At 49.7% G+C, this 26,787-nt stretch overlaps 1 protein-coding gene across 1 annotated transcript in view; it reads right to left on the bottom strand.

Moving 5' to 3' along the window:
- The window catches only part of URB1 (URB1 ribosome biogenesis factor), a 783,310-nt gene that overhangs the window by 268,532 nt on the left and 487,991 nt on the right, over positions 1–26,787 (bottom strand). Inside the window, exons 27-28 of the mRNA XM_086933991.1 lie at positions 8,616–8,726; positions 8,472–8,535 (exon numbers count right to left, since the gene is read on the bottom strand). Of these exons, the coding sequence (XP_086790117.1) occupies positions 8,472–8,535; positions 8,616–8,726 (175 nt within the window). The remainder of the gene's footprint in view (positions 1–8,471; positions 8,536–8,615; positions 8,727–26,787) is intronic.

Genomic DNA, 26,787 nt, shown 5'->3' on the forward strand with positions numbered 1-26,787 from the left:
CCTTCAGAGTGCCAAGAGCAGAGCCCTGCTGGGCAAGAGAAAGAAGAAAGAGGAGAACCTCTGAAAGAGGGGCAGAAAGGGGATCCACAGCCTTTGCTATGCACCATGCCACAAACTTATTCCACCTGCAGGCGTATACCGATTTTGTGGAGGGACGCCTGGCTGCCAGAATGACATTATAGACTTCAGGAGGCAAATCAAATGACCTCAATTGCCACCACTCAATCTCCACGCATGTAAGTGGAGACTGGACAGGTTCGGGTGGAGGACCGTCCCCTGCTGCTGCGACAGAAGGTCCTCCTGATGAGGCAGACAAATCGGGGGATCGACAGACAGGCTGAGTAGCTCGGGATACCAGAACCTTCGTGCCCAATCTGGAGCCACAAGGATGACTTGGGCCCCGTCGCGCCTGATCTTCTTCAGCACTGGGCAGAAGTGGTACAGGCGGAAAGGCGTACAATAGACTGCAACTCCACTTGTGACGAAAAGAGTCTCAGAGGGAGTGCCGCCTTGGAAATTCCAACGCGCAGAACTGATGACATTGCGCTTTTTCTTCTTTGGCGAATAGATCTAACCAAGGCTCTCCCCACTGCTGAAAGTGGCCTTGAGCCACGTCCAAGTTCAGACGCCATTCGTGATCCATCATGCACCGACGGCTGAGTTCGTCTGCCCTGGCGTTCAGGGAACCTGCGAGGTGTTGAACCACCAGGGTCACGCCCTGATGTTGCAGCCACTGCCAGAGGCGCAGAGCCTCCTAGCATAGGGTCCACGACCCCACCCCGCCCTGTTTGTTGTAGTACCACGTGGCAGTGGTGTTGTCCGTGAACACCTGCACTACACTCCCCCGGACAGAGGGGAGAAATGCCTTCAGTGCAAGTCGGATCACCCGCAGCTCCAGAAGGTTGATATGGAGCTGGGACTCCGCCGGAGACCAGAGGCCTCTGATTTCTGCCTCTTCCATGTGGCCTCCCCAACCCTGGAGGGACGCGTCCGTCACAACTACGTCCTCCGGTTGTGGTAGGGAGAGTGATCTGCCGCTGACCCAATCGCGGTCCGTGAGCCACCACTGCAACTGTCTTGCAGTGCCCTCCGAGATCAAGACATGGTCGGACAAGTTGCTCCGATGCTGGGCCCACTGAAACTTCAGGTCCCACGGCAGAGCCCGCATCCGCCACCTGGCGTGATGCACCAGAAGGATGCAGGAGGCCATCAGCCCCAGAAGCCGCTGTGTCAACATGACCGAGACTCGGATAAAGGCTGAAAGATCGGAATCAGAGCCTGAATATCCCGAACCCGCTGTTCGGGAGGATAAACCCGAAACTGCGCCGAGTCTAGAACCCCTCCGATGAAGAGGAGCTTCTGAGAGGGGCACAGGTGTGACTTCGGTACATTGATGGAGAACCCCAGCAGGTGCAGGAGGTCGGCCGTAGTCTGGAGGTGGCTGACGACTGTCTGGAGCGCGCCCGCCTTCAACAACCAGTCGTCGAGGTAGGGGAAGACTGAAACCCCAAACCCGCGCAGATGAGCTGCGACCACCGCCATCACTTCCGTGAACACCCGTGGGGTGCTGGTAAGGCCGAAGGGGAGCACGGTAAACTGAAAGTGCTTGTGGCCTACCGTGAACCGCAGGTAGCGCCGGTGGGCCGGCAGGACTGGGATGTGGAAATAAGCGTTCTGCAAGTCCAACGCTACCATCTAGTCTCCTGGGTCCAGGGCAGCTAAGACCTGAGCCAGTGTCAGCATCTTGAACCTCTCCTTCAGGAGGAAGCCGTTGACGTTCCGCAGGTCCAAGATAGGGAGTAGGCCCTCTTTGCCCTTCTTGGGAACCAGAAAGTACTGGGAGTAACAACCACACCCTACTTCTGGCCCAGGAACGCGCTCGATGGCCCCCTTGGCCAAGAGGGCCATAACTTCCTCTCGCAGAAGATTCAAGTGATGCCCCGACATGCGGAAGATTTGCGCACCCACCTGTCCGATGTGATGTCGCGCCAGAGAGGTGATGGCGTACCCTGCCCCCCATTGGCGCCTCGTGGGCCTGAAAGCTCGGACTAGGAAGGCTTTGAAGGGGATACTGCAGGTGTGGGTGTGGACTGGCCGCGCCGTTGTCCCCGGACACCGCCACGGTGGTTACCACATCCGCCACCGCGGTGGATGTTAGTCTGCGGCCCGTGGCTGGCAGGACGTGTGGGGGCGCCCCTTCCTTGGCCACGAAAGGGGCGAAAGGAAGCAGATTACTGGCGCGGGCCGACAGGCCCAAGGACTTGGCCGTAGCCCAGGAGTCCTTAAAGCGCTCAAGCGCACTGTCTGCCTTGTCGCCAAAGAGGCGACTGCCATCAAAGGGTATGTCCATAAGGGTGTTTTGGACATCAGCCGAAAAGTTGGCAGACCTCAGCCAGGCGTGGCGACGAATCGCCACCGTCGTTGCCATCACTCTACCTAGCGAGTCCGTGGTATCCAGTCCACATCTGATGGAGTACCATGCCGCATCTCGACCCTCATCAAGGGCTTGGGCGAGTTTAGTCCGGGCCTCCTCCGGACATTGTGGCAGCACGTCGGCGACCGTGTCCCACAGAGAGTGGGTATACCGGCCCAAGAGGCTCGCGGTGTTAACTGACCGCAATCCCAAACTCAGTGAGGAGAACATCTTTTTGCCATATTGCTCGTACCTCTTGGATTCCCGGTCGGGGGGAGCCGTCGGGAATGCGGTCTGGGAGTTAGAGGCCTGGATAACCAGGCTCTCGAGGGTGGGGTGGGTGGACAGGAAGCTAGGGTCGCCCGGAGCAGGGCGGTGGCGTCTGGCCACGTTCCTATCTAACGGGGTACCTGTAGCGGGCCTGGACCAGGTGCCCAGAAGAACGTCAGACAAGGCCTCATTAAACGGCAACAGAGGCTCCGAAGAGCTTGCCTGCGGTTTAAGGACCTCAGTGAGGAGGTTAGTCCTCAAGGCCGCAACGGGTAGCTCAAGGGATAAGGCCTTGGCCGCCTGCGTCAACACCACACTATAGGCTGCCCCCTCCTCCGTAGCCATGGTAGGAGGGGAGACAAAGCCAGTGTCTGGCGAGGTGTCCAGACCACTGGCGTCCACTAGCTCGCCAGTCCAGTCCTGATAAGGCTGAAACTCACGTGCCAGAGGGTCCTCAAACCCCACCCATCTCCTGGTATTGAGGGTCAAGAGATGGGGCCGGATCATAGAAGTAAAAATCTCCCATCTGCGTCGAAAGCAGCGTCGAGCGATGCCGCTCCGGCACCCGGACCGAGGGGGGAACTGGGGACGGCGCCGACACCCTAGCAGCTGACTAGGTCATAAGGTTGACCGGTGACGACCCGGAGGAGTCCTGCGGCGTCGGATCCGAAGTCGCCGCCGGCGCCGGGGCCGAAGCACCCGACGGCGCCGGGGCCGAAGCACCCGACGGCGCCGGGGCCGAAGCACCCAGCCCAGTCGGGCCTCGGGGCACGTAGGCGCCGTGGAACCCGACGGAGGAGTGAGCGACCTCATGGCCGAGAGGAAGGCGTCAATCTCCTCCGGCGTCGCATTCTGCCCGGCGGGTATGGAGCAGGCCGCGACGCCTGCGTCTCCGACTGAGCCGCGTGGGCGGTGTCACCCAAACCACCGGCCGTGTCGCACGAGCGTCGGGGGGGGGGAGTCCGAAGAGATATGTCGCTTCTTCGACTTCTTGTGCCTCTTACCTGAGGACTTGGAGCTCGAGGAGTGGTGTCAATCCTCCGAGCCCCGCGACCGGTCCCTCGACCTCCTCCCGGACGAGGACCTCGAACGGCGCGGGCCGACTGCCGGAGCTCGAGGCGCTTGCGGGACCGCTCCCGTCTAGCCTTCGACGTCAAGGTCCGGCAGTCGGGGCACGACTTGTCATCGTGGTCGGGCCCCAGGCAATGAAGACACCGGTGATGGGGGTCGGTAACCCACATCAGTCGGTTGTAGTTGACGCAGGGTTTAAACCCAGGCATCCCTACTGGCACCTTTGGAGTTGTTCGACTTCGAAAAAGAAGATCAAAAGATCAAAAAGTTTAGTCAAAAAATGACTAAAGGGTACCACTGTTCCCGGATCAGCGCTTGCTGGCACAGAAAAAATAGGAACTGACGTCAGCGCGCGAGGGCGGCGTCTAAGTACTCCGGCGATCTCATACCGGTGCCGAAGGACGCGGAGCCGCAGACGACGCCTACCGAAGCGCAAGGGTTCTGCTACGCATAAGTTTCAGAAACCAGTATGACGCCTGGGGGTATTCTAAGGTAAGGAATCTAATACTAGCCTGTTTCTTTCAGATTCTTCCACTGTAACGTAATCATCTGCAGATGGAGTCTCTAAGTTCTCTCTTTGCGGCCTGGGTCCTCCATTTCGGTCTCGACGCTGGCCTCCCACTCTGCGCCACCCTTCCAACCAGTCCCATGCTTCTGATGAGGTGAAGAACCACGTCTTGCCGTCCGACTCCACTCTAAGTTTCGCTGGAAAGAGCATGGGGTATTTAACTCCACGGTCTCGGAGCTCTTTTTTCACCGCTTGAAAGCTTTGTCTTTGGGCCTGGACTTTGGCAGTGAAGTCCCGGAAGAACGTGACTTTGTTGTTATCGATCTTTAGAGGAGGGCTGGGCCATGCCGTTTGCAATATGGTGTCTGTATCATTGAAAACACGGGTGCTGAGGGGTCTCGAGGGGGGGGGTGGCGGGGGGAACGGGGGGCTCTGGGTTTCGGCCTGCCCCCGGTACTCGATATGCTCTTTCAATCGAAAAGTAGCTAGAAAGTCTTTTGGGCTGTAGGTCGGTCATTATTAAATCTTCCACATAGATATCAGCTGCTGGCCCTCAGCCCATTCCGGAACCCTCAATATACATAAGTTGTTTCGTCGGGCCCGTCCTTCATATTCATCCAGTTGCTACGCCATCTGGTCCTGTCGACTATGCAGCTCGGTTACCTGCATTTGGAGCTGGGAGGAATCAGCCTGCAATGCTGTTGCAACAATTTTGAGGTCCTTCACCCTTTCATCCATTTTACGAAAGTCTGCCCTTATGAGGGACACTTTTAAATTGACTGAATCAAGGGTAGTGCGCACTCCGCTTATAGCCTCCATGACGCCGTGCAGCGTTGGCTCCGACATTTGTTTGCGAGTTTCCTGCGACTCGGGTACCTCCATTTGTTGCACTTTCCGGTTTTCTCCAGACTTGCTCCATGCAAATTTGGCAAGTTTTTTTTTTTGTTTTGTTTTTTTTTTTGCTCCTCATCTCAACCATGGCTGGCCCAATAGTACCGTGGACTGGGAAAAAATGTGATTTTGAGAAAAAGACATACTGTCTCAGTGCAGGACTGGTAGAGGGTCGATCGTAGTGAGGAGGCGCCCGGACCCTACAGTCATGTCGATTTCACTGATAATCACGAACCCTTGTGTACTATTTCGGTAGTGTATGCCATTAGCCAGATTCCACCATTGCCGTAAACACCAATTGACCTTAAAGAAACAAGGACGTAGGTGATAGAGCAGAGAGAGTGTGTCATGGCTTCATAATCATTGGAACTGTGGGGGAAAAAAAAAAAAAAAAAAAAAACCCACTCTCTTCATTGGGACCAGTCTAGTTTCAACCAAAAAGCTCTTTTGTCGATTTTCCCAGCCCTAGAAAGGTCCAATTTTGATATATGAAGCATCGAAGAACTCCAGTCCCACAACGTCGGTGGAGAGGCCTCTTTCCAGCGCCTACAAATCTCACGTCGAGCCGCCAGCATTGAGTAGAACAAGAGGTTGTTATTAGTACTACGTTTTTTGTCCATTACCCCAAAAATGACCAGGCTAAGATCTATATTCACAGTAGAACCTATTGATGATGTTAATGTATTGCCTATTGATTGCCAGAAAGATGTTAAAAGTGGGCAGTCGTAAAACATATGAGCATCTGAGGCTGCGACTTGGCCGCATCGGGGACAAGCCACTGGTGAACCTGTTGAAAATTTGGACAACCTCTGGGGAGAATAATAAGCCCTGTGAAGGGTAAAGAGATGGTTTCTGCAAGTTTGTTGTGCGTGTTAGCCTTCGGACCTCTGCCTGTTGCCATGTTTGAGCCTCAGGTTATGTGAGAGGGCACTTATGTCAAAGTTGACCTCGGTTGTCCCCGCCGCTTACCCAGCGAGTATGACTATCTCGCCATTGGCCTGTCGGGTTTCCCTGGGGCCTCTCCTTGTTTCCCCCAGGTATCCACGCCGGCCGATGGCACCAACAGCGTTAGAGCACTCATCGCCCTCCCGGGCACAGCAAGCTCTGTATCTGTCCGTGAGTCCCGGTTTTCCCGTCGGAGTCACTTGTATCCGGATCTTTTCTCCAATGGGACATGAATCAATCAATCAATCATAGCATTTATAAAGCGCACTACATACCCGTGGTCTCAAGGCACTGGGGATGGGGGGGTGGGGGGCGCTGCTACTGTTCGAAGAGCCAGGTCTTGAGAAGTCTTCTGAAGGTTAGGAGGTCTTCGTTCTGCCGCAGTTGGATGGAGAGGGTGTTCGATGTCTTGGCGGCGAGGTGGGAGAATGATCTGCCGCCAGCGGTCACTCTTCGGATGTGGGGGACGGTGCCGAGGGCAAGGTCTGCGGAGCGGAGCTGGCGGTTGGGGGTGTAGAGGCTGAGACAGTTGTTGAGGTACGCTGGTCCGGTGTTGTGGAGTGCCTTGTGTGCGTGGGTGAAGAGTTTGAAGGTTATCCTCTTGTTGATGGGCAGCCAGTGCAGTTTGTTTGGAGTTATACCGTTCCTGTCACTGCACTGGGTATACTGTCAAGGGGGCCTTGTCAGTCCCTTAGGAGCCCGCCACTCTCTTCAAGGATCTGCTGGAGCTCTGCGTAGACGGCAAGGTCTTCTCGCGCTATCCTTTTTAGGCGTATCCTTTCGGTAACTCTTGGCCTTAGGTGCCTGTGGCTGGGTTTCTGCCCGCCTGCCCCCCTCACCCGTGTTATTAGGCTGTGGGTCTCTCCTAGTTTTGGGGACACTCCCGGCTACAGTCTGGGCCCCAACAAGCGATATTGTCCATCTGCCTCGGGCCACGCTAACATGTACAACCTCCCAGTCTGGTGGTAGATCGGTGCCAGGGGGAAGGGCCTGATATGTTTGGCGTATTTTGTATGTGCTCGGGTCCCGGCAAGGTTTTTTTATGTGGACTTCAGGTGTCGGATCTCCAATTCTTGGGGGTGCACAGAATGGACGTGGTCTCGCTGCCACTCACAAGTGATCAGTTCGCCCCCAGGCCGACACGCACCCAACCTCACCTCCAAATCCCAGATTTCAGGTGATTCCCTTTCGGCCAGATCCGGGCCCAGCCGGCCGCCGAAGCCGAGACCTCAGGCGTCGGTCTCTCCTTCGAGACATCCGCTCCGCTGCTCTCTGTCAGCTGCTGTATCTCCACAGACGCCACTCGTCTCCGGAATCGGACCAGCCAGCGCTCCGTATAGACCAGAGGTGCCATGCTTGCAGATCCCCATGTGAGCTGCTGCTACATCAGCCGAGTCGCTGTGGTTGAAGGGCTCCGTGTCGCCATGATGGTTTCTGCGCCACCGGCCGCCGGAGTTTCTTTCCTCACTCGGCCTAAAGGAGTCTTTTCACCTCTTCTCAGACAGCGGAGGAACACAGAGTCGGTAAGTCCCTAGTTTTTAGTTTTATAATCATTTAAGGTTCAGGATTATGTAGGATAGACGGTGAGGATGCGGGAGCCGTTCTAACTAGCCGCCATTCTCCTCGGCTGCTAGCTCCGCCCCCGAAAATAAAAATGAACATACATGTTTTATAATAACATTAATCGAGACTATGTTATAAAAAATTTCATTGAGGGTTCATGTAATAAGTTTAAAACAATAAAATCTGAAATTGTGTGTGTCCGTTTATGTCAATGTAAAACATCTATGCATATTTAATTAGTAGAAATTAGCCTAGACAATTTTAAAACCCCTCCCATCAAGCCTATTATTTATATTTTTTCGAAAAGTGCATAGGAATGGTAATAATGTCCCATGAATATTAAGTCACGCTGCACATACTGAAAAAACAGACATACATTTCAGACAATCATAGAATCCAGGTGTTGTAACAGCGTATTTCTTTATACCTGCATCATTTTTTGGAGTAATGCTAATACACAAATTGAAGATTATGTGGAAAAAGAAACAGTTGTGGGCAAATTTAAAGCCTTTGAAGACGATTCATGGGTTAGACAGCCTCATTGGTTGGTGAAGAAAAATAATCTATGGTGGACTATATATAAATAAGGCGGTCCTAAAGATTTCAGGTTTCATATTCATAAGTTCTTCGATAGGTTATACATTTGTAAGCTGACAAATCAAGTTTCCTGTTCCTTACGGCCTACAAGATTTTAGTGCAAGCTAAAAGTCAATGCAGAAAAAATGTGTAGAAAATAAAAAGTGTGACTATAGAAGTTAAGGTTTTCTCTTAGGACACAAGTAAGGGCAGAAAAACAGACTGATAACTTACCTAAAATCTGTGAGGCTTATCTTATTATTTTCATACATACGAAGAAGTAGTAATATTTTTTGATCTAAAGCAATAGATAAAGAATACATTTAGAGTGAGAATGTAAAGATGGAAACAAAATACCTCAAGGAATTTTATTATTACCTGTAACACTCATTGTCGCACCATACGCTCCCAAAAGCACAGCAAAGTGATTGATGTGACATACTGAGGGGCACTTTCCAACTATTGATGATAACACATCCACTAATGCCTCTGAAATTAAAAAGCACATTTTAAAGGAGGGTAAAGACGAAAATTCACATTAAAATGAATTTCTAGAAAAGAAATACAAGCAGGTATGTTTTCATGTGTTTTTTGAGGTTATGTTGACAATGGACTGAGAAGATTCATATATTTTTTTTCATAATGATGGTTCTGAAAATATACTATATATGCTCACAGACTAAATCATCTAAGAAAATCCACAGTTTGCAGGAGACGACTCCTGCAATACTTTGTTGAGGCAACAGTTTCTGCTTGGTAGTGGCAAATCAGGCAATATTTACTGCAATGGAAATTGGTCCTTATTGCTTTACACATCTATCACTGAAACATCTTAAGAGGAAATATTTTAACTAAAGAAGAACGTGCTCTCAACATTTTAAAAGCCTGAATGGAAAAGTGTGGATAGCCCAATAGCTTGCCAGGATCATACATGATGGAATGAAATTTTAAAAGCATAATGTAAATGTAGTAGTATTTGTATAGCGCACCGAATCGATCCCCGAAGAGGTATCTCAGGCGCTTGTATGCATACCGCTGTGGAACCCTTCCTGGCTTTTCCCAGTGAAGTGCCCACTCCTAGGCACCCCCAAGGTGAAGCCAGACATCATAGCGTTGTTGGGGCCGTTGTGGAGATTAAGCAAGCTATTGCCCAGAGTTGCAGAGTGGGACCCATGGTTAGAATAGGCACTGAGGCAAGAATTATCAGGTCCGCGGAAATTGAGCCCAAGACCCGCCAAGGTGGGAATTGAACCCTGGTCCCGGGCTAGACCTCTGCATCAGGGTCTGCTGCTCTAACCATTGAGCCACACTTCTCCATCGCCTTAAGATCATCACGGATGGCTCACTGAAATTCTAGTGTGCTCAGACATTCTGGCTGATCTAACTTTGCTTCCCTGAGTATGCTTCATACAATGTGCAGGAATTATGACCAAATAATTCACCCGTCCACATATTTTACCATACATGCAAAGAACGTCAAAGCACGCAGACAAAAATACCCCATGCACTAACAATGAGGGAGGACACTATCAAAACATATGCAAAAAGAACATAAGCAGTTGAATTCCATGCATTACAGATAGTGCTTGGTCAATGTAGGCACAGACCTGCAAGGGTGATGACATTTGCGTATATACTTAATGCCAACCTAATCTGTTTGGCACTGCTCTGATAGTTCTTGCTCAGTTGGCACTGCTGAGGGAGGCCATATAGGAGATAGTGGAGCCAACCAACCATATATTATGGTTGTTGGTTCTGGGAACCATGTCACTCGTGTAGCCTAAGCAAAAGGAGGAATGTATGTTACTAGATATGTGGTATATCTATTGAGCAAACCTAGCCAAAAGGGAGTGGAGCGCTATAGATTGTCAGAGACCAGAACACAAATTACAGAATAGGAGATGTAACTTGTTAAGTAACTATTAATGCATTGTGGTGTAGTGTCCTTGAAAAGGTGTCTTAAAGTTGTTCCTAAATTTGAGCAGCATTGGGGCGGTCCCAGTGATACAGGGATGTTGCTCCAGATCCAGGGTGATTAGATGGAAAAGGCATGCTGCCTTCTTTGTTTCTTTTTTACACTTCCTATTTGGCAGTCTGATGGTGTCCTGGCTACGGCTAAGTCAAAAACCACCAGAAATCATGAGCTAGTATGCAAGATAAGCAGGGGTACATGCCCTAATGCTATGTAAATGAGGCAGCTTTTTTGAAGAAGATGCGGGCTGACAAGGGTAGTCACCCAGCTCCAGAAGAAAAGGGGTGATGTAATCATACTTCTTCATACCCTGCCAAGTGGTCTGTACTTGACTTGTAGATCTAAACTCTACTACCCGGTCCAATCAAGCAGATGTTGGAAAATAGAAGAGTGTGCTGGATCTGCACTCACTTTACAACTGCTTCTAGAAACTGCAGCTCCCGCGGAGGCTATTGCTACCACGAAGAAGGGCTGCCCAACATGTCCCTTGCTACTAACGGGAACAACTAGAGACTAAAGATTGTTTTGTGGGCCTCTGTGACATTTCATAAGGCTTCAGTTTTACAATGATGAAATGCTAATGACAAACTTGGATATCTAAGTAACTATTTGGGAACGTTTAGCAACTAGGGCACTAATTTACTGCTGCACTTTTGAAATTATATAATGAACAGTGATAAACAGTTTATTTATCTGAGCATTCTTTTAGAGTGCATTACACTCAAAAGGTATCAGCACACTGTACAGTAGAACACAATGCATAGCATTGTTACACATAACCAAAGTAAGCAACAATGTAACTAGAACAATTATGAACATCTAAGCACCAAAACCACATTATGATACACTTGGAGTGAGATGAAACAGGACATGAGAACAAAAGGTGAGAAAGAAACTGGATTGAGAAGGAGAGGAAATGTGAGAGAATGATTAGCTAAAAAGATAGTACCGCGGAAAGCAAAAAAAAAAAAGAGAGCCCAACCACTACTTCAAATATAATTTGAGCAAGAGCATTTTCATTTTTAGGTCTCGACCTACAGCACTGCTTTAGCAATGCTTGTTTGTCGAGATTATAGTGAGGCATTCAAAAGTCTAACCAAACTGCTGCGGATAGGGTACAGTTCATGTGAGCCAGGCGCATGCACATTGCACACCCACAGCCTCTGCATCAGACTTCAAAGAAAGCCGCTCCCCCGCCCCCCAAAGCTGAGAGCTTGTTTTCATTAGCTAGCACTCCGTGTTTTCCGTCTGAAACCAAGACATGAAGTACAGTGGACTGTACCACAATATACAGAAAAGCAAGGGATGTTTCTTTTATCAAGTGAAGATCGCTTTTACTCTGTAACAGAGGCTGCTACTTCCGTTCGCCCTAAAAATCATGACTGACAATTGTCGTTTAGTACACATCCTGGGGCTTAACATGTTTTTCCAGAGTTACAAAGCAACTCTCCTGTTTGCTGAAGTGCATTGTACTCCATTCTTTCAATCGCAAACCATCCCTTTTCCCATGAGTTGGACCCGTCCTATAGCTTCTCTCCAGGACAGCCCAGCCCCTCCCTGGGTCGTGCCTTTGATTCCCCGTAAATCATTTGTATCAATGAGGTCACCGGAATCCATTCAGAATCTGTGTGCGGACACGTTGAGATGGAGCAGTTTATTAAAGCATTCGTCCCTCCCACCTCCTCCCATGTTTGTGCATGTCCGTTCTTTATTTCCTGCTCATGTTTGCCTTGGGTTTCAGTGTGTGCCCTATCCCAGCTATTTTACAATATTCCATAGCAGCGCATATTTAAAAAAAGTGCTATGCTTAAATTCTGTCTAAAAACACATTTGCCAATAATTGGAATTTGTGTGCAGGGTGCTGTATCTTGATTACAGAATCTCGCTTTGTTGACAGTTGTTTTTGTAGTTTTATTAAGCGCAAACTCAACCTAAGTAATTGGAGGGCTTTACTTGAACACAGGTTGCATTACACAAGGTCCCATTCTTTCTTTTTTGTTTTTAAAGCAGAGGGAGTTTAAGTGCTTTGTTCAGAATTACGGGCTATTGAGCCGATGCAAGATTTTTTTTGTTGGCACGTTGAGAGAACGCCACGATTAAAACCCGGTTCCCTTGTTCCACAGTCGAAAGTTCAGGATGTGATGCTACATTCTCACTTCCAAACAATTGGCATTTTTTGCATCCAAACACGTACACCCAACGGGAATGTAGTAAGGATTGCCGTAGTGATAAACTGTAATGTAAAAAATGTCCTCAATTTGCATCCAATGCAATTTCACTCTGTGTTTTACATTAAAGTTTATTACTACTACGGGAATCTTTGCTAAAGTTCAGTTGGGTGAACAGAAAGCACATCCAATGGGAGTTCACTAAAGACTGCCATAGTTCAAATTAACTTTAATGTAAAAACCTTCCCAAAAATACATTGAATGATATATTTGTTCACCTAACGGGAGTTTAGCAAGTATACTGGAGTTGCTGTGTAATTTTGTCCTACGCTTCAATAGGACTTGTCATATTAAAAGAAAAACAATTTGTGAAACTCACATTGTGTGCACATTTGTAACCTTTAAAAAGATCTACATACACCCAGCACTGCATCCTTTATGTATTATACCACTCATAGGCATACATGCACAAAGTACATACATTTAACATGCATGCACTGCCCAGCACTACATCCTTTATGTACCGTACCACTCACAATCACACATAAACCCAGCACATGCATTCAACATGCACTCAACATGCATGCACTGCACAGTACTGCATTATCCTTCCATACACCCAGTGCAGATACTCCACTCATGCGCTGCCCAGCACTACACACCAAACCGGTGTAGGCCAAGGGGCGAGTTAAACACAATGCTTATCTGCTGCTTTCTTCTACCCCGCCTCTTTCTCTAACTCCCTGTTCTCTTCTACTGTGCTAATCTGCTGTTCTCTTCCACATGCCTCTTTCTCTAACTCCCTGTTCTTTTATCCTGTGCTGATCTGCTGGCTCTCTTCCACCCCACCTCCTTCTTTTACTCCCTGTTCTCTTCTCCTGTGCTGATAAAATGCTCTCTTCCACCCAACTTCCTTCTTTAACTCCCTGTTCTCTTCTCCTGTGCTGATCTACTGCTCTCTTCCACCCCACCTCCTTCTTTACTCCCTGTTCTCTTCTCCCGTGCTGATCTGTTCCCTTCCACCGCCTCCTTCTCCAACTCCCTGTTTTGTTCTCCTGTGCTGATCTGCTGCTCTCTTCCACCCGCATCCTTCTTTAACTCCCTGTTCTCACAACCACACACAACCACACACACAACCACACCCAACCACACACACAACCACACCCAACAACACACACAACAACACCCAACCACACACACCCACACACAACCACAGACATCGCCCTCACTCTATCTATCCATCGCCCTCACTCTATCTATCCATCGCCCTCACTCTATCTATCCATCGCCCTCACTCTATCTATCCATCGCCCTCACTCTATCTATCCATCGCCCTCACTCTATCTATCCATCGCCCTCACTCTATCTATCCATCGCCCTCACTCTATCTATCCATCGCCCTCACTCTATCTATCCATCGCCCTCACTCTATCTATCCATCGCCCTCACTCTATCTATCCATCGCCCTCACTCTATCTATCCATCGCCCTCACTCTATCTATCCATCGCCCTCACTCTATCTATCCATCGCCCTCACTCTATCTATCCATCGCCCTCACTCTATCTATCCATCGCCCTCACTCTATCGCCCTCACTCTATCGCCCTCACTCTATCGCCCTCACTCTATCGCCCTCACTCTATCGCCCTCACTCTATCGCCCTCACTCTATCGCCCTCACTCTATCGCCCTCACTCTATCGCCCTCACTCTATCGCCCTCACTCTATCGCCCTCACTCTATCGCCCTCTATCTATCCATCGCCCTCACTCTATCGCCCTCTATCTATCCATCGCCCTCACTCTATCGCCCTCACTCTATCGCCCTCACTCTATCGCCCTCACTCTATCGCCCTCACTCTATCGCCCTCACTCTATCGCCCTCTATCTATCCATCGCCCTCACTCTATCGCCCTCACTCTATCGCCCTCACTCTATCGCCCTCACTCTATCGCCCTCACTCTATCGCCCTCACTCTATCGCCCTCACTCTATCGCCCTCACTCTATCGCCCTCACTCTATCGCCCTCACTCTATCGCCCTCACTCTATCGCCCTCACTCTATCGCCCTCACTCTATCGCCCTCACTCTATCGCCCTCACTCTATCGCCCTCACTCTATCGCCCTCACTCTATCGCCCTCACTCTATCGCCCTCACTCTGTCGCCCTCACTCTGTCGCCCTCACTCTGTCGCCCTCACTCTGTCGCCCTCACTCTGTCGCCCTCACTCTGTCGCCCTCACTCTGTCGCCCTCACTCTGTCGCCCTCACTCTGTCGCCCTCACTCTGTCGCCCTCACTCTGTCGCCCTCACTCTGTCGCCCTCACTCTGTCGCCCTCACTCTGTCGCCCTCACTCTGTCGCCCTCACTCTGTCGCCCTCACTCTGTCGCCCTCACTCTGTCGCCCTCACTCTGTCGCCCTCACTCTGTCGCCCTCACTCTGTCGCCCTCACTCTGTCGCCCTCACTCTGTCGCCCTCACTCTGTCGCCCTCACTCTGTCGCCCTCACTCTGTCGCCCTCACTCTGTCGCCCTCACTCTGTCGCCCTCACTCTGTCCATCGGTCGCCCTCACTCTGTCCATCGGTCGCCCTCACTCTGTCCATCGGTCGCCCTCACTCTGTCCATCGGTCGCCCTCACTCTGTCCATCGGTCGCCCTCACTCTGTCCATCGGTCGCCCTCACTCTGTCCATCGGTCGCCCTCACTCTGTCCATCGGTCGCCCTCACTCTGTCCATCGGTCGCCCTCACTCTGTCCATCGGTCGCCCTCACTCTGTCTATCGGTCGCCCTCACTCTGTCTATCGGTCGCCCTCACTCTGTCTATCTGTCGCCCTCACTCTGTCTATCTGTCGCCCTCACTCTGTCTATCGGTCGCCCTCACTCTGTCTATCGGTCGCCCTCACTCTGTCTATCGGTCGCCCTCACTCTGTCTATCGGTCGCCCTCACTCTGTCTATCGGTCGCCCTCACTCTGTCTATCGGTCGCCCTCACTCTGTCTATCGGTCGCCCTCACTCTGTCTATCGGTCGCCCTCACTCTGTCTATCGGTCGCCCTCACTCTGTCTATCGGTCGCCCTCACTCTGTCTATCGGTCGCCCTCACTCTGTCTATCGGTCGCCCTCACTCTGTCTATCGGTCGCCCTCACTCTGTCTATCGGTCGCCCTCACTCTGTCTATCGGTCGCCCTCACTCTGTCTATCGGTCGCCCTCACTCTGTCTATCGGTCGCCCTCACTCTGTCTATCGGTCGCCCTCACTCTGTCTATCGGTCGCCCTCACTCTGTCTATCGGTCGCCCTCACTCTGTCCATCGGTCATCTGTCATTCACTTGGAACCCTCTGAGGCGGAAAGCCGGAGGTTTTTGTAAACTGCACGATTTTAAAAACTGTCACAATAACTTGAATTACTTGCTCATTTTAATCCACAAAAACGCTCTTGCTCACCTTGCTGGAAGCGCTGCAGATACGCGCTAATCCAGTCCCCCACCCTCTGGGAAACGCCATCACCGAGAGCGCGCCAAAGGCGGAGCCACGCCCACTGCGAGGCCACGCCCACCGACCGACTATTTAAACGCTCTACTAGCGCAACGACTCCATTCACTTGGAACCCTCTGAGGCGGAAAGCCGGAGGTTTTTGTAAACTGCACGATTTTAAAAACTGTCACAATAACTTGAATTACTTGCTCATTTTAATCCACAAAAACGCTCTTGCTCACCTTGCTGGAAGCGCTGCAGATACGCGCTAATCCAGTCCCCCACCCTCTGGGAAACGCCATCACCGAGAGCGCGCCAAAGGCGGAGCCACGCCCACTGCGAGGCCACGCCCACCGACCGACTATTTAAACGCTCTACTAGCGCAACGACTCCATTCACTTGGAACCCTCTGAGGCGGAAAGCCGGAGGTTTTTGTAAACTGCACGATTTTAAAAACTGTCACAATAACTTGAATTACTTGCTCATTTTAATCCACAAAAACGCTCTTGCTCACCTTGCTGGAAGCGCTGCAGATACGCGCTAATCCAGTCCCCCACCCTCTGGGAAACGCCATCACCGAGAGCGCGCCAAAGGCAGAGCCACGCCCACTGCGAGGCCACGCCCATCACATCTAGCACAAATGTGTCGACCCCCCCAGCGCAGCGGACGAGCGCAGCGGGAGCGCCGTTTGCGCGCCGAAGGCGCGCCTAAGGCAAGCCCGTCTGCGCCCGTCCGCGCACGACCGGGCCTAGGGCCAGAACCCCTGCCCGATTCCCTCCACTCAATCATAAGGTACTCCCGCAGGACCTATTGAGCCTCAGACCTCCCCCACAGTCCTGTGATTACATCCATAATCCCAAGGGACCCTTCACTGGCTGCTCCTCATGCAAACCAACGCAGCTCACGCTACCCGCTAGACCCAGCAAACCTGCCAGCCTTAACCTTGCCTCTCTGAACTGCCGTTCACTTCCCAAACACGGGACTCAGATTGCCGACATCATAAGACCATGAAATTGATATATTTTTCCTCACGGAAACGTGGCTCGGCCCTCACTCACAATCTGACATGGTCCTAGCAACCCCACAGGGCTACTGTATTCAGTCCTTACCCCGTCCTCTAGGTAGAGGAGGAGGGATAGCCATTATCCATCGAGAACACCTCCACTTCAAAACCTACGACGCCCAGATTACCGACGCAGAAAGCCTGCATTTTTCCGTCACACTCAACCCAACCACCTCCCTTACAGGACTCCTCATTTATCGCCCTCCCGGCACTCCGGGTCCCTTCACCTGTTCGCTTCTGGACCTAATCACAACCCAAGCCCACTCCTTCTCTAACTACATGATAGTTGGAGACCTGAACATCCACTTTGAAGACCCGGCCAACTCGGTAGCCCTTGATCTGATTCAAGATCTAGCGGCTCTCGACATCCGTTTATTAAACTCCGGAGCCACCCACACCAAGGGCCACCTCTTAGACCCCGTACTTACAAACTCGCCTTCAATGTCAGCCAAAGAGGCCTTGCCCCTCCCATGGACAGACCACTTTCTGGTCTCTTTCCAATTACCTGGAACCTCCAAGAAAAACCGCACACCCCCCACCTTCAGCAAGGATAGGACCTGGCCCAGACTCTCCACGGACGAATGGGCTCAGACCCTGAAAAAAAACATCCCTGCTCAGGCAGAAGACCCAAATACAGCAGACAAAAGATTCAGAGATTGGATTACCGCCTCCCTAGACCTTATACTTCCACTCAGAAATAGGGAAAATAAAAACGGCAAACGTGGCTCAGCACCATGGTACTCCACAGAGCTAAGAGCACTTCGCAAAAACTGCAAAAAGGCCGAACGTCTTTGGAGAAAGACCTGGCAACATGCCAACAAAGAAGCCTACCAGTCTGCGGTCAAAATTTACAAAGAGGCTATCAAATCAGCCAAAGCTTCCTACTATAACACACGTATACAAGAAGCATCCAATTCAGCCCGAGAATCTTTTTTAATCGTCAAAGAGCTGACCAAGGTCCCCACCACCTCCTCCTCCAACACACCCAAAGTTGACAGAAGTAACGAGTTAGCCATTTTCTTCAACGAGAAAATTACCCGTATCCTGGCCTCCCTCCCTCCCTCCAGCCTTCCCAGCCTTACGGAAAGCAGCCCTGCCCCCGAAACGTCTGAAAGCATCTGTCGTCCTTCGCTTAAGACTTTCCGACCTGTCACCCCCGCAGAGGTTGAGCGAACCCTAGTAAAAATGAAAAGTGGATCGCCCCTGGACCCAGCCCCTATCAGGTTCCTCAAGACAGTAGCCTCAGTAATTGTTCCTACCATTACGGACCTCATCAACTGTTCGTTTTCCCATGGGATCGTCCCCGACAGCTGGAAGAGTGCTGTGGTTAAAGCACTCATAAAAAAACCCCAGCTGGATCCATCGGACCTGTCCAACTATAGGCCAATATCCCTACTCCCTGGCATTAGTAAAGTCACAGAGAAATTAGTAAATATCCAATTATCCCAGTTCCTTGAAACAAACAAACTGCTCAGACAAGCCCAAACCGGATTTCGCCCAGGCCACGGAACGGACACCGCACTGCTTGCGGTGATTGAAGAGGCAAGGGGCTTACTAGATTCAGGAGGATCAGTGGCAGTGATCCTCCTGGATCTAAGTGCAGCCTTCGATACGGTCAACCACCGTGTCCTTCTGAGCAGACTGGCGAAAGCAGGACTTACCGGGACAGCTATCAGATGGATCGAATCCTATCTCACAGGACGCACCTTTCAAGTCTGGGATGACAGTCACCACTCATCCACCCTCCCACTCACTAGCGGCGTCCCCCAGGGCTCTTCCCTAAGCCCCACGCTTTTTAATGTCTATATGGCCCCCCTCGAGGACGTGGTAACACCATTTAACATCAAAATGGTGAGTTACGCCGATGACACCCAACTAGTCGTCTCCCTGTCCCAGCTGACTGACCATCCTGAAAACCTGACTAACTGCCTCACAAACATCCACAACTGGATGAACGAATCGTCTTTGAAATTGAATGGGACCAAGACAGAGGTAATGTTACTCGGTAAGCAATGGACAACTATCCCTCCCACGATATGGCCCGATGTGTTCGGTGAAATCCCCCCCCCCCAAATCTGAAATCAAGACACTCGGGGTGTGGCTAGAGCCACAACTCACGATGAAGACCCAGGCTACCAAAACCTCGGGCACATGTTTTGGGCTCATGCGTACGACTCGTAAAATCCTGCCCCTACTCCCTCCTATGTCCAGAAAGCTCCTTATCCAGGGCCTAGTGCTGTCCCGTTTAGACTACAGCAATCTGGTCTATCTGGGAGCCCCCGAGGCTACCATCTCGAAACTCCAGCGGACACAGAACGCGGCAGCACGTATGATCACCAACACCCCCTCCAGAACATCTGCCAAGCCAGCCCTTAAAACCCTGCACTGGCTCCCTGTTCGCCAAAGGGTGCACTTTAAAGCAATGTGTATCACACACAAGCTCTACAACGGTTCCGGCCCAGCGATCCTCAGCAAAATGATCACACCCTATACAGCAACCAGATCGCTACGATCTCAAAATGAGAATCTAGTCCTCATTCCCAGATTCAAAAAAGTCCGCACGGGAGGCCGTCAATTCTCCGTTCAGGCGGCCAAAGGCTGGAACGCACTCCCTCTGGCCCTCAGATTGGAATCCAATTTCCTTGCGTTCCGCAAAAAACTTAAGACCCATTTGTTTCCCAAGTAACACCCTTCGACTACCTCCCCTCTCAATAGGTTCAAGTTACATAGCGCGGGGATACCCTTGGGTCACCAGGCGCTGTAGAAATCGCTAAAATAAATAAAAAAATAAATATCGGTCGCCCTCACTCTGTCTGTCGGTCGCCCTCACTCTGTCTGTCTGCCGCCCTCACTCTGTCTGTCTGCCGCCCTCACTCTGTCTGTCTGCCGCCCTCACTCTGTCTGTCTGCCGCCCTCACTCTGTCTGTCTGCCGCCCTCACTCTGTCTGTCTGCCGCCCTCACTCTGTCTGTCTGCCGCCCTCACTCTGTCTGTCTGCCGCCCTCACTCTGTCTGTCGCCCTCACTCTGTCTGTCGCCCTCACTCTGTCTGTCGCCCTCACTCTGTCTGTCGCCCTCACTCTGTCTGTCGCCCTCACTCTGTCTGTCTGTCGCCCTCACTCTGTCTGTCTGTCGCCCTCACTCTGTCTGTCTGTCGCCCTCACTCTGTCTGTCTGTCGCCCTCACTCTGTCTGTCTGTCGCCCTCACTCTGTCTGTCTGTCGCCCTCACTCTGTCTGTCTGTCGCCCTCACTCTGTCTGTCTGTCGCCCTCACTCTGTCTGTCTGTCGCCCTCACTCTGTCTGTCCGTCGCCCTCACTCTGTCTGTCCGTCGCCCTCACTCTCTATCGGTCGCCCTCACTCTGTCTATCGGTCGCCCTCACTCTGTCTGTCCGTCGCCCTCACTCTGTCTGTCCGTCGCCCTCACTCTCTATCGGTCGCCCTCACTCTGTCTATCGGTCGCCCTCACTCTGTCTATCGGTCGCCCTCACTCTGTCTATCGGTCGCCCTCACTCTGTCTATCGGTCGCCCTCACTCTGTCTATCGGTCGCCCTCACTCTGTCTATCGGTCGCCCTCACTCTGTCTATCGGTCGCCCTCACTCTGTCTATTGGTCGCCCTCACTCTGTCTATCGGTCGCCCTCACTCTGTCTATGTATCGCACCACCACAGCATCACTCAGGGGCACCACAGCATCACTCAGGGGCACCACAGCATCACTATGCGCTACCGCAGCATCAATCTGTGCAACCATTCAACAACAACTGGTTCAAACATGTTCTCTCAATGTTTCAAGCTTTATTACAAATGTCGCAAAAAGATGTTAATATTTCACTTCTGTTCTTGGATTTTCGTCACAATAAAATACACTGAACATAATCTTCACAAACGTTATTTACAAAGGTTTAAGCTATTGCTATTATAAATTACAATAACTTTTATTTAAGTATTAATTATTTAAAATAATTAAAAGCCATTGTTATTTGTAATATCTATACATATAAGTCACGTAAATATAAAACATGTTGCATTACAAATGCTATAGGTGTAACATTTGCAACAGTTAAAAGTATTGGCATTGTAAATGACAAAGCTATTAATTTCACTATTTTCAAAACCAACACATAAATAAAAAATGTGTCATTTACAATACCAATAGCTCAAACCTTCCTAATGCGAGACCTATTGCATTGCAAATGCTTGTTTTCTAATTTGGCGTAGTGTTTCTGAACATCTCAAATCAGCAGAGAGACAGTTCTATAGTGTTGGTGCTGTGCCTGAAAATTATTGCTTTGTCGTTTTTGGGAACCTGCATTTCTTAGTTTCTAAGGTTAGGTTTTGGAGACTTCTCAGGTTTCGTCTTTATCCTCATAACTTGTGGGCAGCATAAAGGTAACTAGGTTGTCGGAGATGTAAAGCTTTATAATGCGGGCTAATTTTAATTTTAATCCTGGCTTCCAATGGTAGGCAATGTAAGTCTCAAAGCCTTGAAAAAATGTGCACATAATTTTTTGTACCTGATATCAACCAGGTTTACAAATAAAGAACAACTTTAATGGGGTGAACGATGAGACTGAGGTTCCCATGAGAAGAGCATTTCCATAGTAAATTCTGAAGACTTCTAAAACTTGGGCGAAGAGGCAGAAGTCAATTGGAAGAAGAGAAGACTCTATTTTCTTAAGTGAGTACAGCACAGGTTTGACTGCAACCTTTACATCTGAATAGCCGAAGACAGGTGAGAATCTACCCAAAGCCCTAGAGACTTTGAACAAAAAGGGTGCGAAGCCTGAAGCTTGAAGTTCTGATAGCCATTCCATTTGGAAGTCTAATTTTGAGGGGAATGGAGTAAAATAAATTCTGATTTATAAGAATTAAGTTTTAGAAGATTTACTTCTTTCTAGCATTGTTAAGCAGTTTTTCAGTGTGATACTGTCTTTGGCAAATGAGATCTTTAAATAAATGTGTGTCATCCGTACACTGGTAGATTTTTACACCTTCTCCTTCCATCAAAACTTGAAGCAATTCCATTTATAGGTTGAACAGTATAGGAGCCAATACCGAACCTTGAGGGACATCACAGTCTACTTCTGTCATCTTTGAGGTAACACTGCCTAATATCACCAGATGGTGGCGACTGGTAAGGAACTATGAAAATCAGCTCAACTCGTCACCACCTATACCCATGTGCTATCTGAGGACCTTAATCAGCCTATCATGGTCACTGTGCTAAAGGGTTTAGACAAATCTAATGCCATCATCTATAATGCCATCCAAAATCTTTAATGTGGCTGACTGTACTGCACCCACTGTAGAACCCCGACTCATAACTTGCTAGGAGGTTATTAACCTCAAAGTGATTGAGAAGTTGCATGGGTACGGAGTTCTGTAAAGCTTTACCCAGCCTGGGCAAGTTTGTAACAGGACGATAGTTGGCCATATAATTGGGATCATCCTGAGGCTTTTTCAGGGACGGATTTGTGTGTCCAATTTTAACAGCATAGAACAAAACACCTTCTTTTAGGTCCATATTTATTAAGTTGCACGATGCATAAATAAATAGCATACAATTACTTATGATGATGAGAAAAGGAATAGTGTCCGGTAGAAAGTAGAGCTAGTTCAAGGTTTTGCATCTCTTGCAACTAATGAGCATATCTGAGGTAAGGAGTCAGCCATTGGGTGATTTGTTTCTTATTTGTATCATATTAGTGAAAAAGTCTAAAAATTAATCGCATTTGATTTTGTTGTTGTTGATCGGTTGATTCCATAGGGATGGCCAATCAGAGCTTCACCAGACTGAGAAGTTGTTGGGGTGGTTTATGGTGCAGTGGGTCATAAGACTGGAAGAAACTGTCCCTAATGGGAATCACCTTCTGTTTGTAAAGCTACCTAAACGATTTCAAGGTTGAGTTTTTTTTTTAAGAGGTCTTTAATGTTTTCCACAACCTTTCCAGTTTCCGGAGTCATCTTTTAAAATTAAACAGTTTGTCGGAGAACCATGGGTTCCTTTTATTGCACTAATAGTGAACCAAAGACTTTGGTGCACTATCGGTGAACAACCGACGTTCTTAAAAGAATACAAAAGTGAACTCCTGATCACCAGTAATTGGCGGTGTTTTCCATGCAATATGAGTGAATACAAAGTTACTTACCCTTGGTAACGATCTATTTGGGGAATACTATATTTAGCTGCGGATTCCTTGACTTTTTTATATCCCAGGTGCTAGACTGCAATCGGGAATTTTGCAGTAGCCCTCCTTCGACAATAGGTGGTAACAGTTCACTCATGCAGAGAGCACTACAAATCCACCTGGTGCCATGTCAGAAACTTTTTCACTGGGTCATGGATTAAGCAGGATCTACTGGGCCCAAACGTCGAGGCCTGCATCTGGCAGTCCCTCCTTTAGTGTCCCACCTGGTGTCACTTACAGAAAGTCACCACCATAGACTTGAAAGATCCTTCCTATCCTCCTTTCTCACAAGGCTCACCCTTCCCATTTCGCCTGGTGCTTACCCTCTGGTTTGGAAGAAGTCTGATCAACATTCTTCTTTCATTTTGGCCTAAAAAATGTGCTGTTTCTGGCCCACTTAAGCCTTGTTATCTAACCACGTGTCAGTCAACATTGGAGGTTTCTCTATATCCTTCTCTGTTAGGACAGGTTTTGCCTCAGTAGGGTACACTGTTTAAAATCATTGTCCGCCATCTCTCTCACCCACTCATTACAATCATGAAATACACATTGAATCCAGGTCTCAAAGGAACACCATCCGTTCTCCTGAATTCCTTGAATCTGTGGAGGTAATGAGCTGTTTGGAGGCCAAACTTTCTAATCAGAGCTTCCTTCATTCGCACATAGATCAACTGATCTGCCACACGCATCCTTTCAATGGCGGCTGTGTATTCCAATAGCATACTCCCCATTGAGGAGGTTGTCTTTGACAACTCACTCAAGGCCTGCCCCTTAGAAGTGACGTCAAAGCTCACAAACCATTCCAAGTTATCCTGTCCTTCCACATAAATGTGTACAGGCGCTCCTAGATTCCTGGCCTCAATCTGGCCTGAAGTGGAATCAATCCTCCTGAATAGAGCGGTCACTACTGCCATCCTAATATTCTCCCTATCAAGGGTATCTTTTCCCTCCAGTTCTCTTTCCCTTTCTTTTTCCCTTCACTCCAGCTCTCTTAGTTTATCTTCCTTCTCTCTCAAGTTCACTTCCTGGGACAATTACTCCTCTCTCTCCCACCTCCTCGCTTGTTCCTGCGGAGCTAGCCTAGACCCAACCCCACCATGGGATTTACTCCTGAAATTGATCAGTGGTGCCCTAGAAAGGTGGCGTGCACACCTGTGAAACCCTAGAACCTAATAGGGGAGGGAGGAGTGCATCAGGGAAACTCTGGAACGTACATCAGAGGACACACTTGGCATTGAGCTAAGGGAAAACGAGAGCCTGATTCCACATTGTTTTTCTTCTGTGTTCCTACCATGGTGACTATCCCAGAGTCTCCTGCAACCTCTTCCTTTTCACCCAGTCTCTCATACTGGTCCCTAATGAAATCAGCAAGGACCTTTGTGGAAACTCCCCACACTCTGTCCCTACATAGATCCTTGATCTGATCCATTACATGCACGTTGAACTGCTAATGTCTAGGTGCCACACCGCTTGCAGCCAATATTTAGAACCCCTATCAGAGGCCCAAATGACGTGAGCTACTGGGCCCAACCCTGGTGGTGAGGCTTTGATCCCAGTCCTGGTCACAAAAGGCAGTAGTTTTGACAAGCTTCTCCATGTCGAAGTTCCACAGCTGACTGTTTGACAGTTGACAATTTGGATGATACAAACTCCCCTCTTTACAATTAATTTCCAGACACAGATGTAATTTAGTGTTTCACTTTCAAGTTGGCGTTGTGTGTGGTGTCTCCTTTGAAGTGCCCACTCCTCTGTCCTGCCCTTTGCCTAGGAAGCAATATGATACAGAAGAAGGGTCTCCAACCAAGACAGTATCACAACATAGGCCATGGGAGTTACGTGTGGATCACACCTGAATGTCAGCCTAACTAATACATGCATTCCAAAAGGTTAGAAAGCTCCTGGGTCCTATTTTTTATTATTCCCTATCAGCCCCATCTCCTTCCTGAGATGCGCCCAGACCCACTGACTTTTAACAATCAAAGAGCCCTTCCAAAGTGTCTAGGAAAGTCTGGCTCTTCATTCCTCCACTGTATGTATCACCCAACTCTCAGGAATGTTGCAATCCATAAATTTGCTCGAAGGCTCCTCCACATGCCTGCTCAAGATCTTAGACTTCCAACACTGAACCCATAGCTCTCCATGTTTTCTACCACTCACAGACACACATACATCACAGCACACACATTGAAACAAATGCGTGCTGCGCAGTACTACATGCTAAAAAAAATGCAAGTCAAAGGTGAGTTAAGCCCATAGCAGCGGAACTGTACATGAGTGGGCAGGAAGGCCCCACTACGGTGACACAGGTAAAAAGGCCCGTTCACACTACTGATCGTTAATTAAAACATTGTATGCTGCCACCATAAGGCCACATGATACTTAACTACTGGTAAAGGTATTAGCCTTTTACCATTGCGAGGTTAATGAACAAGTTACTTACCTTCGGTAACGATATATCTGTAAGAAACATTAGTTAGTATTAGATTCCTTACCTTAGAATATCCCCAGGCGTCAGTCTGGATCCGGAAACTTTTGCGTAGCAGTACCCCTGCGCGTCGGTAGGCGTCGTCTGCAGGCGTCCCCTGTGGCTCGGTGTCCGTCGTAGGCGTCGTGCGCCGTGATGACGCCGCTGGAGTATATAGACGCCGCCTCCGCGCGCTGACGTCAGTTCTTTGCACACAGCTTTTCCGCGCCAGAACACGCAGAGCCATGTGAGAACCAACACTGGTGCCATTTGAAACTAGGGCCCTGAAAGGGATGTCCTTAACCCTAGGTATCAGTTCGCAGAACGGGGAGGATGGGTGGGTTCGGTAAGGAATCTAATACTAACTAATGTTTCTTACAGATATATCATTACCGAAGGTAAGTAACTTGTTCATCTGAAAGAAACACGTTAGTATTAGATTCCTTACCTTAGAATAGATACCCCAGCAATACCAACCCCGGTGGTGGGTCTGCGAACCAATACATTCCTACACCAGAAAGTCCTGGAGGACAGAACGGCCAAAGAAGCCATCCCTCCGGACTTGACTGTCCAGGCAGTAGTGCCTCGCAAAGGTGTGCAGCGAAGCCCACGTAGCCGCCTGGCAAATGTCCTGCAAGGGGACTCCCCGGCCCAGGGCAGTAGTAGCCGCCGTGGCCCGAGTGGAATGGGCCCTCAGCCCAACAGGAGGCTCCTTCCGAGCCAAAGAGTAGCACGCTTTGATGCACAGAACGACCCACCGAGAAATGGTCCGTTTATGTACCGCCCGTCCCTTCTTCACACCCACGTAGCCAACAAACAGTTGGTCATCCACCCGGAACTGGCGTGTGCGATCCACATAAAATGAAAGCGCACGTTTTGGGTCCAGACGATGGAGCCGCTCTTCATCCTTTGAAGGATGCGGAGGCGGGAAGAAGGAGGGGAGGGTGATGAACTGCCCGATGTGAAAAGCAGAAACTACTTTGGGCAGGAAAGAAGGTCTAGTGCTTAGAACCACCTTGTCAGGATGAATGGACAGGAAAGGAGGTTGGACAGAAAGAGCCTGGAGCTCACTCACTCTCCTGGCAGAGGTGATGGCAACCAGGAAAGCCGTCTTTAAAGTCAGGAGACGGAGAGGACAAGAATGAAGGGGCTCAAAGGGAGCACACATCAAAAAGGTTAGAACCAGGTTCAAGTCCCACTGTGGCATCACAAACGGAACAGGTGGATACAT

The sequence above is a fragment of the Lissotriton vulgaris genome, chromosome 8 (assembly GCF_964263255.1).
Source record: "Lissotriton vulgaris chromosome 8, aLisVul1.2, whole genome shotgun sequence".
Lineage (NCBI taxonomy): Eukaryota > Metazoa > Chordata > Amphibia > Caudata > Salamandridae > Lissotriton > Lissotriton vulgaris.